The sequence below is a fragment of the Meles meles genome, chromosome 8 (assembly GCF_922984935.1).
Source record: "Meles meles chromosome 8, mMelMel3.1 paternal haplotype, whole genome shotgun sequence".
Lineage (NCBI taxonomy): Eukaryota > Metazoa > Chordata > Mammalia > Carnivora > Mustelidae > Meles > Meles meles.
The window spans coordinates 81085746-81103385 of record NC_060073.1 but is presented as its reverse complement, the minus strand read 5'-3'; the positions used below and the strand labels follow the sequence as shown (position 1 = coordinate 81103385).

The window sequence follows — 17640 nt, the reverse complement described above, 5'->3', positions numbered from 1 at the left end:
CTGAGGAGTGGGACCCCGAGCTCTCGGCTTCTCGGGGCCAGAGATGAGGAGGCCGCCATTATCATTCCCACCCTCCGATCTCTACAGAAAGCTTTCAGGGAACAAAAGCTCCCGAAAGCATAGGGGAGCTGATTACTTAGCCTGGCCCCTGATAAGGGCGGGGCAGTTCCACCTCTGGCAAAGACACTTGAGAATTACTACAACAGGCCCCTCCCCCAGAAGATCAACAAGAAACCCAGCCAAGACCAACATCATTTACCAAGGAGAACAGCGGAATTCCAGAGAAGGAGAAAGCAAAGCAAGGAATTCATGGCTTTATCCCCATGATTCTTTAGTCTTGTAGTTAATATTTTTTTTCTTTTTTCTTCTGCTAAAATTTTTTTAAACTTTTATCCTTTCCTTTTTTAACGTTTTTAAACTAGATTATCTTAACAATACCTTACCAAAAAAAAAAAATAAATTAAGAAGAATAATCTTCTTTTGAACCTTCATTATTATAGTCATATTTTACCCGCCATTATATCTAACTATATTTTTTGTATATACATATACTTTCTTTTTTAAATATTTTTTCCTTTTTTGTTTTCTTTTCTTTTCTTTTTTTTTCCCCCTTGTTTATCACCTTTCTCCCTCCCATGATTTGGGGTCTCTTCTGATTTTGTTAAAGCACATTTCCCTGGGGTCTTTGCCACCCCTTTTAACATTTTTAACATTTGCTCCTTTATATAATTTTATTTGGACAAAATCACAAGACGGAAAAACTCAACACAAAAAGAAGAACAAGAGGCAGTACCGAAGGATAGGGACCTAATCAATACGGGCATTGGTAATATGACAGATCTAGAGTTCAGAATGACGATTCTCAAGGTTCTAGCTGGGCTTGAAGAAGGCATGGAAGATACTAGAGAAACCCTCTCTGGAGAGATAAAAGCCCTTTTTGGAGAAATAAAGGAATTAAAATCTAACCAAATTGAAATAAAAAAAGCTATTAATGAGGTGCAATAAAAAATGGAAGTTCTTGGGGCGCCTGGGTGGCTCAGTGGGTTAAGCCGCTGCCTTCGGCTCAGGCCATGATCTCAGGGTCCTGGGGTCGAGTCCCACATCGGGCTCTCTGCTCAGCGGAGAGCCTGCTTCCCTTCCTCTCTCTCTGCCTGCCTCTCTTGTGATTTCTCTCTGTCAAATAAATAAATAAATCTTAAAAAAAAAAAAAAATGGAAGCTCTTACTGCTCGGATCAATGAGGCAGAAGAAAGAAATAGTGACATAGGAGACCAAATGACAGAGAATAAAGATGCTGAGCAAAAGAGAGACAAACAAATACTGGACCACGAGGAGAGAATTAGAGCGATAAGTGACACCATAAGATGACACAACATTAGAATAATTGGGATTCCAGAAGAAGAAGAAAGAGACACCCCCAGATTTAAAGTGAGGGAGTGGAAAACAATTTATCATGCTAATGGACATCAGAAGAAAGCTGGGGTGGCAATCCTTATATCCGATCAATTAGATTTTAAGCCAAGACTATAATAAGAGACTATAATAAGAGATGAGGAAGGACACTATGTCATACTCAAAGGGTCGGTCCAACAAGAAGACCTAACAATTTTAAATATCTATGCCCCTAACATGGGAGCAGCCAACTATATAAACAAATTAATAACAAAATCAAAGAAACACATCAATAATAATACAATAATAGTAGGGGACTTTAACACTTCCCTCACTGAAATGGACAGATCATCCAAGCAAAAGATCAACAAGGAAATAAAGGCCTTGAATGATACACAGGACCAGATGGACATTACAGATATATTCAGCACATTCCATCCAAGGCCACAGAATACACATTTTATCTAGTGCACATGGAACATTCTCCAGAATAGACCACATCCTGGCTCATAAATCAGGTCTCAACCAGTACCAAAAGATTGGGATCATTCCCTGCATATTTTCAGACCACAATGCTCTGAAGCTAGAACTCAGTCACAAGGGAAAATTTGGAAAGAACCCAAATACATGGAAACTAAACAGCATCCTTTTAAAAAATGAATGGGTCAACCAGGAATTAAAAAGAAGAATCAAAAAAATTCATGGAAACAAATGATAATGAAAACACAACGGTTCAAAATCTGTGGGACACAGCAAAGGCAGTCCTGAGAGGAAAATATATAGCGGTACAAGCCTTTCACAAGAACCAAGAAAGGTCTCAAGTACACAACCCAACCCTACACCTAAAGGAGCTGGAGAAAGAACAACAAAGAAAGCCTAAACCCAGAAAGAGAAGTGAAATCATGAAGATCAGAGCAGAAATCAATGAAATAGAAACTAAAAAAAAACCCAATAGAACAAATCAATGAAACTAGGAGCTGGTTCTTTGAAAGAATTAATAAGATTGATAAACCCCTGGCCAGAATTATCAAAAAGAAAAGAGAAAGGACCCAAATAAATAAAATCAGGAATGAAAAAGGAGAGCTCACAACTAACACCAAAAAAATATAAACAATTATAAGAACATACTATGAGCAACTCTATGCCAACAAATTTGACAATCTGGAAGAAATGGATACATTTGTAGAAAAATAATCTACCACAACCGAACCAGGAAGAAATAGAAAACCTGAACAGACCCATAATCAGTGAGGAGACTGAAACATTCATCAAAAATCTCCAAACAGTCAAAAGCCCAGGGCCAGACGGCTTCCCAGGGGAATTCTACCAAACATTTAAAGAAGAATTAATTCCTATTCTCCTGAAACTGTTTCAAAAAATAGAAATGGAAGGAAAACTTTGAAACTCATTTTATGAAGCCAGCATCACCTTGATCCCAAAACTAGGCGAGGATCCCACCAAATAAGAGAATTACAGACCAATGTCCTTGATGAACACAGATGCAAAAATTCTCATAAAAATACTAGCCAATAGGATCCACCAGTACATTAAAAGGATTATTCACCACGACCAAGTGGGATTTATTCCAGGGCTACAAGTTTGTTTCAACATCTGCAAATCAATCAATGTGATACAATACATTGATAAAAGAAAACAAGAACCATATGATAACTCTCAATAGATGCTAAAAAGCATTTGACGTAGTGCAGCATCCCTTCCTGATCAAAACTCTTCAAAGTGTAGGTATAGAGGGCACATACCTCAATATTATCAAAGCCATCTATGATAAACCCACTGCAAATATCATTCTCAATGGAGAAAAACTAAAAGAGTTTCCGCTAAGGTCAGGAACATGGCAGGGATGTCTGTTATCACCACTGCTGTTCAACATAGTACTAGAAGTCCTAGCCTCAGCAATCAGACAACAAAAAGAAATTAAAGGCATCCAAATCGGCAAAGAAGAATTCAAACTATCACTCTTCACAGATGATATGTACTATATGTGGAAAACCCAAAAGACTCCACTCCAAAACTGCTAGATCTTGTACAGGAATTCAGTAAAGTGTCAGGATATAAAATCAATGCACAGAAATCAGTTGCACTTCTGTACACCAACAATAGGACAGAAGAAAGAGAAATTAAGGTGTCAGTCCCATTTACAATTGCACCCAAAACCATAAGATACCTAGGAATAAACCTAACCAAAGAGGCTAAGAATCTATATGCAGAAAACTAGAAAGTACTCATGAAAGAAATTGAGGAAGACACAAAGAAATGAAAAATGTTCCATGCTCCTGGATTGGAAGACCAAATATTGTGAAAATGTCTATTCTACCTATAGCAATCTACACATTTAATGCAATCCCTATCAAAATACCATCCTTTTTTTCAAAGAAATAGAACAAATAATCCTAAAATTTATATGGAACCAGAAAAGACCTGGAATATCCAAAGGAATATTGAAAAAGAAAGCCAAAGTTGGTGGCATCACAATTCCAAACTTCAAGCTCTATTACAAAGCTGTCATCATCAAGACAGCATGGTAGTGGCACAAAAACCGACACATAGATCAATGAAACAGAATAGAGTGCCCAGAAATAGACCTTCAACTCTATGGTCAACTAATCTTTGACAAAGCAGGAAAGAATGTCCATTGGAAAAAAGACAGCCTCTTCAACAAATGGTGCTGGGAATATTGGACAGCCACGTGCCGAAAAATGAAATTGGACCACTTCCGTACACCACACACAAAAATAGACTCAGAATGGATGAAGGACCTCAATGTGAGAAAGGAATCCATCAAAATCCTTGAGGAGAACACAGGCAGCAACCTCTTCGACCTCAGCCGCAGCAACTTCTTCTTAGGAACATCACCAAAGGCAAAGGAAGCAAGGGCAAAAATGAACTTTAGGGATTTCATCAAGATCAAAAGCTTTTGCACAGCAAAGGAAACAGTTAACAAAACCAAAAGACAACTGACAGAATGGGAGAAGATATTTGCTAACGACATATCAGATAAGGGCTCGTATCGAAAATCTATAAAGAGCATATCAAACTCAACACCCAAGGAACAAATAATCCAATCATGAAATGGGCATAGGACATGAGCAGACATTTCTGCAAAGAAGACATCCAGATGGCCAACAGACACATGTAAAAATGCTGCACATCTCTTGGCATCAGGGAAATATAAATCAAAACCACAATGAGATACCACCTCACACCAGTCAGAATGGCTAAAATTAGCAAGTTAGGAAATGACAGATGCTGGCCAGAAATGACAGATGTAGAGAAAGTGGAACCCTCCTACACTGTTGGTTGGGAATGCAAGCTGGTGCAACCACTCTGCAAAACAGTGTGGAGGTTCTCAGAAAACTGAAAATAGAGCTAACTGAAAATAGAGTAACCCAGTGATTGCACTACTATAGATACAAACGAGGTGCTCCGTAGGGGCACGTGCACCCGAATGTTTATAGCAGCAATGTCCACAGTAGAGAAACTATCGAAAGATCGTAGATGTTCCTCAACAGATGAATGATAAAGAAGGGGTGGTATATATACACAATGGAATACTATGCAGCCATCAAAAGAAATGAGATCTTGCCATTTGCGATGATGTGGATGGAACTAGAGGGTATTATGCTTAGCGAAGTGAGTCAGTCGGAGAAAGACAACTTTCATATGATCCCTGATATGAGGAAGTAGAGATGCAACATGGGGGGTTTGGGGGGTAGGAAATGAAAAAATGAAAGAAGATGGCATCAGGTTGGAGACAATCCATAAAAGACTCAATCTTAAAAAACAGACTGAGGGTTGCTAGGGGGAGTGGGGATGGGATAGGGTGGTGGGCATATGGACATTGGGGAGGGTATGTGCTATGATGAGTGCTGTGAAATGTGTAAACCTGGCAAGTCACAGACCTGTACCCCTGGGGATAAAAATACATTATATGTTTATTAAAAAATTATTGAAAAGAACTTGTGGTCAGTGTTTATATAATACTGAAATTATTGTTCATAGTTAAGCCATACTAAGTTCTATGATGACATTTTGTTTCTTGCATGTTTTTGTTATTTCCTAGAGTGACTAATTGGCTTGCTCCTAAAATCAGCATAAAATTCTCTTTTCTCAAATGCACAAACATAATTACAAAACATATCTTAGTATGTTTGAATACATTAGATACATTTGTTTTATTTATTTATTTTTAGAGAGTCATTCTTCCTGAAACTCCCATCTTAACTGGCTACTTTCACAGGTTTACTAGTCAATCTGTTCATGGAGGTTCATATTATTTTAATTCTGGGAATTCCCTCTGCCTGTTTGAACTGTTTTCCTAGATCCTATGTTTTGGTTTTTGGTTTATTCCTTCATTTTAGTGTAGCACATTTCTCACTATCTTTTTGAGAAATGGTACATGTATAATATTTTTTAGTATGTTTGTAAATATTTTTATTCTACCTTCAAATCTAGAGTGCCATTTCAAGTGGATATAGTAAATCTAGATTAGAATTAATTATTCCTCAGAATTTTGAATGCATTGCCCTTTTGTTTTTTAATTTCCTGTGATGATGATGTGGATTCATTACTATGATTTCTGATAATATTTATTTGACGTCTGTTTTTAGGTTTTCTTTTTATCCATGGCTTTGTAATATTTTATAATGATATGTCTTACGGGTATTTTCTCATTTATTGTGCTTTGTAGGTACTGTGACATTTTAATATGGAAAAAATTTTTTTTCAGTTTTAGAAATTTTCATCTATTATTTTTTAGGTAATTTTCTCCTGACACTTTCTTTTTTTTTGATAGTAATTCTGTCATTCAGATGTTGGGTTTCCTGATTCATTTCCTTTTTTATTTATTGTCCTTTAGTTCACAGCCCTCTCTTGTTTTATTCATTTACTCATACCTCATTCTCATTTTCTCCCTTACCCAATAACCATTCCTATGAGTTTAATATGTGTATTTTTGTTTTTTTGTGCTTTTGTAAAATTGTTTTATAAAATTGTTACCATTTTGTATGCATGGCTTTATAATTTATGTAAACGACTTAGTGTTACTTACCTGTTTAGTGTTTTTAAACTCAGAATTGTGTTTTAAGATCCGACAACACTTAATATTTACTTCTTTTTTTTTTAAGATTTTATTTATTTATTTGACACAGAGAGACAGTGAGAGAGGGAACACAAGCAGAAGAAGTAGGAGAGGGAGAAACACGCTTCCCGCGGAGCGGGGAGCCAGATGTGAGGCTCAATCCCAGGACCCTGGGATCATGACCTGAGCTGAAGGCAGACACTTGCTTAAGCACTGAAGCACCCAGGTACCCCTTAATATTTTCTTCTGACTTTTGCCTAGCACTCCAAGTTAATTTTATGTCCATTAATGAATATACTGGCTATCTTCCTGTCCCCAAAGATGCATATCCTCATTTGTGTTTATGAACTTTTTGTGTTCTTAGGGCCACTTAGTAGTGCAACATCTCTCTTTAGAAAAAGTCTGCGCCACTGTACTATTCCACCAGTAATATATAAAGGCTCCTGTATCTTCGTATATACTCAATGTACATACACATGTAGCATTAATCAACCTTCTAACTCTTGCCAATATCTGAGACAATGTGATATCCCAATATTTTAATTTGCTTTTTTCTTAATTGCTAATGAGTTTTAACAATTCTTCATATGCTTGTTAACCTTTGGACCTTCCTCTTCTGTGTCTTACACCTTCATATCCTTCATATCTATTTCTGTTTTTTTTTTTTTTTTTTTAATCATTCCAGTTTGTAGAAGTTCTTCATAAAGGCCAATATGAAACCCTTGGTCCTTATGAGTTTGATCATATGGTAGTGGTAGTGGTGGGGTAATTGGAAATGAGGAAGATGTGGTGAATTATAGTGTGACAGCTACCCAGAAGGGAGACCTTTTGGAATGTCTATGTTTCAGCACATTGAGGAGGAAGGACTTGGTGGACAGTGTTTCGGGAGACTGGGAATGGTTGGGTAGTGTTACCACAGGATGGACATTGCTGTGTAACTAAGATTCTCACTAACCATGGTTTCTGGTTACCAGGAATCTCCTGGGCCTTAAGAAATTCCTAACTCCTAAGTTTCCAACAACCATGCAGCATGGGGTCATAATATCCTAGCATCTGGCACTTTGGGACTTAGAGATGATGATGTCACCCTGGACTGCCATTCTAATCAGTGAGTAAATCCAACTATGAGAAGAAGAAGTCTAGCCAGGATTGGTATTCAGTGCTATAACTTATCCTCTCAATGCCTAGTATAATGCCAGTTATAAGAAGTCCACATATTTTTGAATAAGGAATTTAGCTATTCGTTTTAATTATTATTCTTTCTATTTTTTTAAAAGACTTTTATTATTTATTTATTTATTTGACAGACAGAGATCACAAGTAGGCAGAGAGGCAGGCAGAGAGAGTGGGGGGAAGAAGCTCCCTGCTGAGCAGAGAACCTGATGTGCGACTTGATCCCAGGACCCTGAGATCATGACCTGAGCCGAAGGTAGAGGCTAAACCCACTGAGCCACCCAGGCGCCCCTGTTCTTTCTATTATTATTTCTACTACTATGCATTCACTTGAAGGATTTTTTGATAATATACGCAAACTGCTTATTAGCTAATAGGTGTACTAACACAATGACATAAGTAGTTGCACGGGAAATTTCACAGTATCTTGGTTGATAATTATAACATTGAAATAGTCTTAAAATTTGATATATAAATCCTAAACTAAATATATGTGGTTTTTCTTTTTCTTTTTTTTTTCTTTTTTCTTTTTTTTTTTTTTTATTTGTTTGTTTATAGCATAACAGTGTTCATTGCTTTGGCATCACACCCAGTGCTCCATGCAGTATGTGCCCTCCCTATTACCCACCATCTGGTTCCTCAACCCCCCCCCCCCCCCACCGACCCCTTCAAAACCCTCTGGTTGTTTTTCAGAGTCCATAGTCTCTCATGGTTCATCTCCCCTTCCAGTTTCCCTCAACTCCCTCTTCTCTCTATCTCCCCATGTCCTCCAGGTTATTTGTTATGCTCCACAAATAAGTGAGACCATATGATACTTGACTCTCTCTGCTTGACTTATTTCGCTCAGCATAATCTCTTCCAGTCCCGTCCATGTTGCTACAAAAGTTGGGTATTCATCCTTTCTGGTGGAGAAATAATACTCCATCGTGTATATGGACCACATCTTCCTTATCCATTCATCCGTTGAAGGGCATCTGGTTCTTTCCACAGTTTGGCGACCGTAGCCATTGCTGCAATAAACATTGGGGTACAGATGGCCCGTCTTTTCACTACATCTGTATCTTTGGGGCTAAATACCCAGCAGTGCAATTGCAAGGTCATAGGGAAGCTTATTTTTAATTTCTTGAGGAATCACCACACTGTTCTCCAAAGTGGCTGCACCAACTCGCATTCCCACCAACAGTGTAAGAGGGTTCCCCTTTCTCTACATCCTCTCCAACACACGTTGTTTCCTGTCTTGCTAATTTTGGCCATTCTAACTGGTGTCAGGTGGTATCTCAATGTTGTTTTAATTTGAATCTCCCTGATGGCTAGTGATGATGAACGTTTTTTCCTGTGTCTGATAGCCATTTGTATGTCTTCGTTGGAGAAGTGTCTGTTCATATCTTCTGCCCATTTTTTTGATATGATTATCTGTTTTGTGTGTGTTGAGTTTGAGGAGTTCTTTATAGATCCTGGATATCAACCTTTTGTCTGTACTGTCATTTGCAAATATCTTCTCCCATTCCGTGGGTTGCCTTTTTGTTTTGTTGACTGTTTCCTTTGCTGTGCAGAAGGTTTTGATCTTGATGAAGTCCCAAAAGTTCATTTTTGCTTTTGTTTCCTTAGCCTTTGGAGACATATCTTGAAAGAAGTTGCTGTGGCTGATATTGAAGAGGTTACTGCCTATGTTCTCCTCTAGGATTCTGATAGATTCCTGTCTCACGTTGAGGTCTTTTATCCATTTTGAGTTTATCTTTGTGTACGGTGCAAGAGAATGGTCAAGTTTCATTCTTCTACATATAGCTGTCCAGTTTTCCCAGCACCATTTATTGAAGAGACTGTCTTTTTTCCATTGTATATTTTTTCCTGTTTTGTCGAAGATCATTTGACCATAGAGTTGAGGGTCCAAATCTGGGCTCTCCACTCTGTTCCACTGGTCAGTGTGTCTGTTTTTATGCCAGTACCACGCTGTCTTGATGATCACAGCTTTGTAGTAAAGCTTGAAATCGGGTAACGTGATGCCGCCAGTTTTGTTTTTGTTTTTCAACATTTCCTTAGCAATTCGGGGTCTCTTCTGATTCCATACAAATTTTAGGAATATATGCTCGAGCTCTTTGAAAAATACCGGTGGAATTTTGATCGGAATGGCATTAAAAGTATAGATTGCTCTAGGCAGTTTAGACATTTTAACAATGTTTATTCTTCCAATCCAAGAGCATGGAACAGTCTTCCATCTTTTTGTGTCTTCTTCAGTTTCTTTCATGAGTGTTCTGTAGTTCTCGAGTACAGGTCCTTTACCTCTTTGGTTAGGTTTATTCCCAGGTATCTTATGGTTCTTGGTGCTATAGTAAATGGAATCGATTCTCTAATTTCCCTTTCTGTATTTTCATTGTTAGTGTATAAGAAAGCCACTGATTTCTGTACATTGACTTTGTATCCTGCCACGTTACTGAATTGCTGTATGAGTTCTAGTAGTTTGGGGGTGGAGTCTTTGGGGTTTTCCATATAAAGGATCATGTCATCGGTGAAGAGAGAGAGTTTGACTTCTTTCTTGCCAATTTGGATACCTTTTATTTCTCTTTGTTGTGTGATTGCCGTTGCTAGAACTTCTAATACTATGTTGAACAAGAATGGTGAGAGTGGGCATCCTTGTCATGTTCCTGATCTCAACGGGAAGGTTGCAAACTTTTTCCCATTGAGGATGATATTTGCTGTGGGTCTTTCATAGATAGATTTGATGAAGTTCAGGAATGTTCCCTCAATCCCTATACTTTGAAGCGTTTTCATCAGGAACGGATGCTGGATTTTGTCAAATGCTTTTTCTGCATCAATTGAGAGGACCATGTGGTTCTTCTCTCTTCTCTTACTGATTTGTTCTATCACATTGATTGATTTGAGAATGTTGAACCAACCTTGGAACCCAGGGATGAATCCCACCTGGTCATGGTGGATAATCTTTTTAATGTGCTGCTGGATCCTGTTTGCTAGGATCTTGTTGAGAATCTTTGCATCCATATTCATCAGTGATATTGGTCTGAAATTCCCCCTTTTGGTAGGGTCTTTGCCTGGTTTGGGGATCAGGGTAATGCTGGCTTCATAAAAAGAGTCTGGAAGTTTTCCTTCTGCTTGAATTTTTTGGAACAGCTTCAGGAGAATTGGTGTTATTTCTTCTTTGCAAGTTTGGTAGAATTCCCCAGGGAATCTGTCAGGTCCTGGGCTCTTGTTTTTTGGGAGGTTTTTGATCACTGCTTCAATCTCGTTACTAGATATCGGTCTATTCAGGTTCTCAATTTCTTCCTGGTTCAATTTTGGGAGTTTGTAGTTTTCCAGGAATGCATCCATTTCATCTAGGTTGCTTAGCTTATTGGTGTATAACTGTTGGTAATAATTTCTGATGATTATTTCTATGTCCTTGGTGTTAGTTGTGATCTCTCCCTTTTCATTCATAATTTTATTAATTTGGGCTTTCTCTCTTTTCTTTTAGATGAGTGTGGTTTATCGATCTTATTGATTCTTTCAAAAAACCAGCTTCTAGTTTCATTGATACGTTCTACTGTATCTCTCGTTTCTACCTCATTGATCTCTGCTCTAATCTTGATTATTTCCCTTCTTGCATGTGTAGTTGGTTTGATTTGTTGTTGATTCTCCAGTTCTTTAAGGTGTAGAGACAGCTGGTGTATTCTGGATTTTTCAATTTTTTTGAGGGAGGCTTGGATGGCTATGTATTTCCCCCTTAGAACCGCCTTTGCTGTATCCCATAGGTTTTGAACCGAAGTGTCTTCATTCTCATTGGTTTCCATGAATTGTTTAAGCTCATCTTTGATTTCCTGGTTGATCCAAGCATTCTTAAGCAAGGTGGTCTTTAGCTTCCAGGTGTCTGAGTTCCTTCTGAACTTTTCCTTGTGATTGAGTTCCAGTTTCAAAGCATTGTGATCTGAGAATATGCAGGGAATAATGTCAGTCTTTTGGTGTCGGTTGAGTCCTGCTTTGTGACCCAGTATGTGGTCTGTTGTGGAGAAAGTTCCATGTGCACTTGAGAAGAATGGGTATTCTGTTGTTTTAGGGTGGAATGTTCTGTATATGTCTATGAGGTCCATCTGGTCCAATGTTTCATTCAATGCTCTTATTTCTTTATTTATTTTCTCCTTCGATGATCTATTTCTGAGAGAGGCGTATTAAGATCTCCTACTATTATTGTATTCATATCAATATGACTCTTTATCTTGATTAATAGTTTTCTTATGTAATTGGGTGCTCCCATATTGGGGGCATAGATGTTCACAATTGTTAGATCATCTTGGCGGATAGTCCCTTTAAGAATTATGTAGTGTCCTTCTGTATCTCTGACTACAGTCTTTAGTTTAAAATCTAATTTATCTGATATGAGAATCACTACCCCAGCCTTCTTTTGAGGCCCATTGGCATGAAGGATGCTTCTCCATCCCTTCACTTTCAGTCTGGGTGTATCCTTAGGTTCAAAATGGGTCTCTTGTAGACAACATATGGATGGGTCCTGTCGTTTTATCCAGTCGGCAACCCTGTGTCGTTTAGGGCTCATTTAGCCCATTCACATTGAGAGTGATTACTGAGTGCTAGATTTTTATTGACATCGTGTTACCTTTGAAGTCTTTCTGTCTGTAGATTGTCTCTATATTTCTGTTCAATGATAGTCTTAGGATTTTTTCTCTGTTATAGGACCCCCCTTAATATTTCCTGCAGTGTTGGCTTGGTGGTTGCATAGTTTTTTAAGCCTTGCCGGTCTTGGAAACTCTTTAACTCTCCATCCATTTTAAATGTCAGTCTTGCTGGATAGAGTATTCTTGGTTGCATGTTCTTCTCATTTAGTACTCTGAATACATTTTGCCTGCCCTTCCTGGCTTGCCAGGTCTCTGTGGACAGGTCTGACGTTATTCTATTGGGCTTTCCTCTGTATGTTAGGAGCTTCTTTGTCCTAGCTGCTTTTAAGAGGGTCTCTCTTGAAACATAATTCCTCATTTTAACTATAAGGTGTCGTGGGGACTTTCGAGAATCTAAAGTCTTGGGAGGAAATCTCTCTGCCTCTAGTACATGAACGTTGTTTCCATTCGTGAGATTGGGAAAAATTTTCATAGACAACTTGTTCCACTATATCTTCTAGACTTCTTTCTTTTTCCTCCCCTTCAGGGATTCCAATAATTCTGTTTCATGGCATCATTTATTTCCCTGATTCTGTTTTCGTGGCTTCTGAGCTGTTTGTTCCAGGCTTCCTCCTGATCCTTTCTCTCTATCTGTTTGTCCTCCAGATCACTAATTCTATCTTCTGTCTCAGTTACCCTAGGTTTTAGAGAATTTAGATTAGATTGGAACTCACTGAGAGCATTTTGAACATCATCCCTGGTGGCTTTCATTTCTGCCCTAACATCTGTGAACATCATCCCTGGTGGCTTTCAGTTCTGCCCTAATCAATTCCGTTTGGTCATCCATGGCTTTCTCCAACCTAGCTATTGCCTGGATAATTGTTAGTCTGAATTCCTTTTCTGACATATAGTCTATGTCGATAGCCATTAGCTCTGTTGCAGAAGGTCCATCCTCTGTATTTTTCTTCTGTGGGGTATTCCTCCTCCTAGTCATTTTGGTAAGAGATGACTGAACAGATGCAGCTGGACTTATCGATTGTGGTGCAGTCAAGGTGCACCCTGGAATGCTTCTCTGCAATCAGGATTCCCCACCCAAATGAGAGAAAAAAGAAAATGAAATAGAGAAGAAGAAAGAAAAAAAAGGGAAAAGAAAAAAGGAAAAAAAAGAGAGAGAGAGAGAGAGAGAGAGAGAGATAGGAAAAAAAGGGAAGATAAAAGAGAAGGCTCAGCCCAAATGGGCCACAAGGTAAGATTTGTGAAGTATACAAACAAAAAGAGACAAACAAAAAGACCGATAAAAGTATAGGACAAAGAAAAAATATATATATATATAAGCAAAAAACAGGGAAGAACCTCATCAGAAAGAACCCCAAGTATAAGATTTATATGTTATCAGGACAAACACAAATTCACAGAAATACTGACAGAAGGAAAAATTGGGAGAGTGGTTATAAATTCTCAGTGTGGGTGAGGAAGGTTATTTTGATTCTTCCTGAAGGTATCTTGATGTTTTTGTTAAGGGACTCAACTTTCCTAATTTACAGGGGGATTAGAAACTGGTTTGCCTATAGGGTAGTATTGATTGGGGAAAGGGGATTACCTTGAAGTTTAACTCTATATGTGTAGTAGAAAATAAAAATTAAAAAAGAATAAACTAGACTAAAGTAAGTTAAAATTAAAAAAGAATTAAAAAATAGAAAAGCAAAAGAAAAACACGGTGTATGTATCAAAAAGTTCAGGTTAGAAGGTTATTAAAGAATTTGATGTACTGGACATCTCGGTGTGATGGTAAATAGGTTAAAAAATTATCTGTATGTATATAAAAAAAAGAGCAAGAATAGTGGTAAAGAGTTAAAAATAAATGTTGTATTTATGAAGTAGTGGTGGATGTTCTCTTGTAGTCTTTTTTTTTTTTTTTCTTCTTCCTTCCTGGTTGGTTTTCTGGGGGAGGGGCCTGCCACGTGGGTTTTCAGACAATGATGTTCCCTGAGTTAGGTCCTCCTGCTCCCCTCAAGGGGGTGGGCTCTGAGGAAACTGTTTTTTTCAGGCTTTTGTTCTCTGGGGGTTTTTATGTTCTTTCATCTGTTTTCTCTTGCCTTGACAGCTTTTGATGGTTTTTGGAGTTTTAGAGGAGAGCAAACTGCACCCCGACCTCCCTCTCAGAAGCCTCAGAATGTTCTGCAAGAGCTGCTGGCAGAGTCGGTTCTGAGTCACTGTCCCTGGGGATGCTGGAGCTCCTCGTTGTACCCAAAACCAGGGCAGTGGTGGCTGTCTAGGTAGCTCCAGACCGCCAGAGAGGTTCGGAGCAGAGATGGCACACTGAGATTTTCCCGCTGTCCCGGGCTGGGAATGTCTGGTTTTAAAGGATGCCAGAGCTCCAGGCTAGCGCCTATGAGCACCTCTCCCAAGGGAGGGTGTGGGACACTCGTGTTTCAGGATTGTGGTCTGGCCAGGTTCCCAGCCCCTCATGGGATCCAGACCCCACTCGTTCTCGGTTTCGCTCGCAGGTCAGGTGCACTGTTGGCTCAGGGACGAGACCTGATTTCTCCGCCATACTCTCTCTGGCTCAGCGCCAGTGGAGGCTGTCCTGGGTCCTGGGACTTAGGTCCCTGACCCTAACCGCCCAAGTTCCCACTATTTCCCCCCAGCGATCCTTTGCTCTTTGTTTTTTGAGTGCTTTCAACCAGACTCCAAGTTAATGCTGGTCCCCAGATGCAGGGCACTCTCGTATTGGTGTATTACTTTCCAATCAGTCACCTCTGGTGGCTCCCTCCCCCTTTTGTTTATCTTCTGATATCAGTCCGACACTCTGGCCGGCTTTACCTGCCACTGGCGTCTTCTGCTCCTGTAGAGATCCAGACGTGTATAATTCTGATCTCAGGCTGATTTCATGGGTGGTCAGAGTTCTTTGGTAGGTAATCAGCTCACTTTAGGGTACAGGTTGAAATGGTGCCTCCTCCTACTTCCCCGCCATCTTGACTCCGACTTTCGTTTTCTTTTTACTTTTTTTTTTTTTTTTTGGAGAGAAAGAGTGAGAGCAGGATGGGGAGTAGAAGGAGAGAGAGAATCTTAAGCAGACTCCATGCCCGTGTGGAGCCCGAAGTGGGACTTCATCTCACACCCTGTGATGATTACTTGAGCTGAAATCAAGAATTGGATGCTTAACTTACTAAGACACCTAAGTGCCCCATGTGCTCCATTTTTTAAAAAAAATGAAATATATTATTTTTTTAAACTTTTTTTTTTAATAATTTATATCATGGCAACATTAAAATAAACATTGCTGACATTGTTTAAACAAAACTTTGCAGTGGTCTTCTATAGAAAAAAATGCAATTAGATAACATTTTGAGAATTTATATTTGTGATTTTCTAAATGTTGTGGTAGATTCTGTTCTTCATCCTTGGTACCCTCTTGTGGTTATTGGAAGGGATTGGTTTGGCCTTCTCTTAACAATTATGTATAATTTCATGTTTTTTATCTGTATGGTAGATCTATAGTTTTTATAATTATTTGACTTTTTTTTTCGCTATATACAGATTTGGAGTAAAATTGACACTTGGAGTTTCCCTCCCATTCCTTACTTTTCTGTGTAAAGTGAGAGTGTGGCATAACCACTGTTGCTAATCTTAGAAGCTAAGATATAATATGGCCACTGTGCTTAGAGTAAATTTAGTGTTATTTGGAAAGCAGAATGATTGCAGATCCAGAATTTACCTTATACTTTTGCCAGCTAAAATTGGGTTTGGGGAATAATTTGCTTTTTTGGATGATCTCCTTTTAAATTTTATAATACATATATTGACATGCATCCAAACATCACACATATATACGTACATATATATGACTTCATTTTAAATGATTACCTAGTCCAAAGACCGTTAACTGGATTTACTGAAAATGTAACACTATAGTGGAGTCTCCCTTTTTGAATCATGCTGTGACAATGAGACAGGAATTATATACAGCATTTAATAAAGACTCATGGGTATTTTTCCCTTCTGTCTGCAGCATTTGTTTCAGAGCAAATTTTTAGCTTGATATCCAGAACTCAAAGAATAAGTGTAGCTGTATGGTGTTAAATGAGTAAGTCCATATGAGACTTGTCTTCCATGAGGAGTATATCATGGCTTTTGGGACAGATGTGAATTTCAAGGAGAAATGCTCTTTGATTTTAAGAACATGCTTCCCCACATTATAGTTGTCCTTCTTGTGGCCTACTCAGCTCTTTAATTTTATGCTATATCTAAGTGTGTTTTTGTTTTCTACATCACTGGAATCTTTGAGTAGATCTTTTTTTTTGCTGGCCTAATGCTGTGAAGCACTAGGGTTTGAATAAGAGTCCAGGAAATAAAAAAACAAAACAAAACAAAAAAACCAAAAAGAGTCCAGGAAGTGCTCTGGGAATGATTTTTATATTACCAGGAATGCTGACATGTTGGCACTGAATTAATGTTTCCAAAAATGCCATCAAACACTCAACTGAAAACAAAGATACTAGTGTTGTCACTGCAGCTGTGTTCTCTTCATCTTTTCCCAGTTTCTTCTATGCATAGCAAAGAATTTTATGTCCCCTAGCATAAGATAAAAGTGAATCAGTCTTGTGTACTATACTATAATGCAACTGGTTGGCCCCCCTAGTATTTGTGCACATTGGGATTGAGTTAAAATATTTGTGTGGAATTGTCCCTGGTATCATGGATATTGGTTTTTTGTTTGTTTGTTTGTTTGTTTGTTTTTAAACAAATGGAATATCTGTGAGGGACTGTGGTGCCCAATGTAATAAGAGGAAGAATTTCACTTTTTCATTAAATATTTATTGAGCACTCTCTCAAATATTCAGTTTGAAAGGGGATAGGGTATATACATAAATTTCTCTGCTACAGTTTCAGACATGAACACCGTGAGAAACCCATGTATAAAGCTCTATGAGCATTCAAAAGGGAGAAAGAGTTGATGGAAAGGACTTGTGAATGAGGCCTGTATGAGTTGGATACTAAAAGTGGTTGTAACTTGAATATGTAGAAATTGGAAGAAATGAGCATTTATGTCAAAGGAGAGATAGCCAGGAGAGAAAAAAGAAAAGGAGCTCAAAAGTGCTAGTGAGAGAGCCTTTTTGACAGGTTGACTGGGCAGGTCAATTGTGTGCATGAAATGCTAGATAAAAAAGTGAACTCCACTGAGTAAATGGTGAAACGTTCACCCAGGTATCTTGTTACAACTGTAGAGAGGACAAGCTCTTCTCTTCCTGAACCTTGGACTTCCCTGCTTCCTTTTTGGTCTGCTACTCCACATTTTGTAATGTGAGTTTCTCAGTAGACTTTTTTTTTTTTTTAATGTGAATGCCACTTCTTTTTTTTTTTTTTTTAATTGTGTTTC

General features: G+C 38.4%; 1 protein-coding gene across 8 annotated transcripts in view; it reads left to right on the top strand.

Annotated features, from left to right (window-relative positions):
* The window catches only part of ARHGAP42 (Rho GTPase activating protein 42), a 314994-nt gene that overhangs the window by 190896 nt on the left and 106458 nt on the right, over positions 1 to 17640 (top strand). The window contains exon 1 of one of the 8 annotated variants that reach the window (XM_046017394.1): positions 13470 to 13506. The exons of the other annotated variants lie outside the window; for them this stretch is intronic. Coding sequence (XP_045873350.1) covers positions 13495 to 13506 — 12 coding nt within the window. The 5' untranslated portion in view covers positions 13470 to 13494. Of the gene's footprint in view, positions 1 to 13469; positions 13507 to 17640 lie in introns of those variants that run through there. 8 annotated transcript variants of the gene reach the window in all.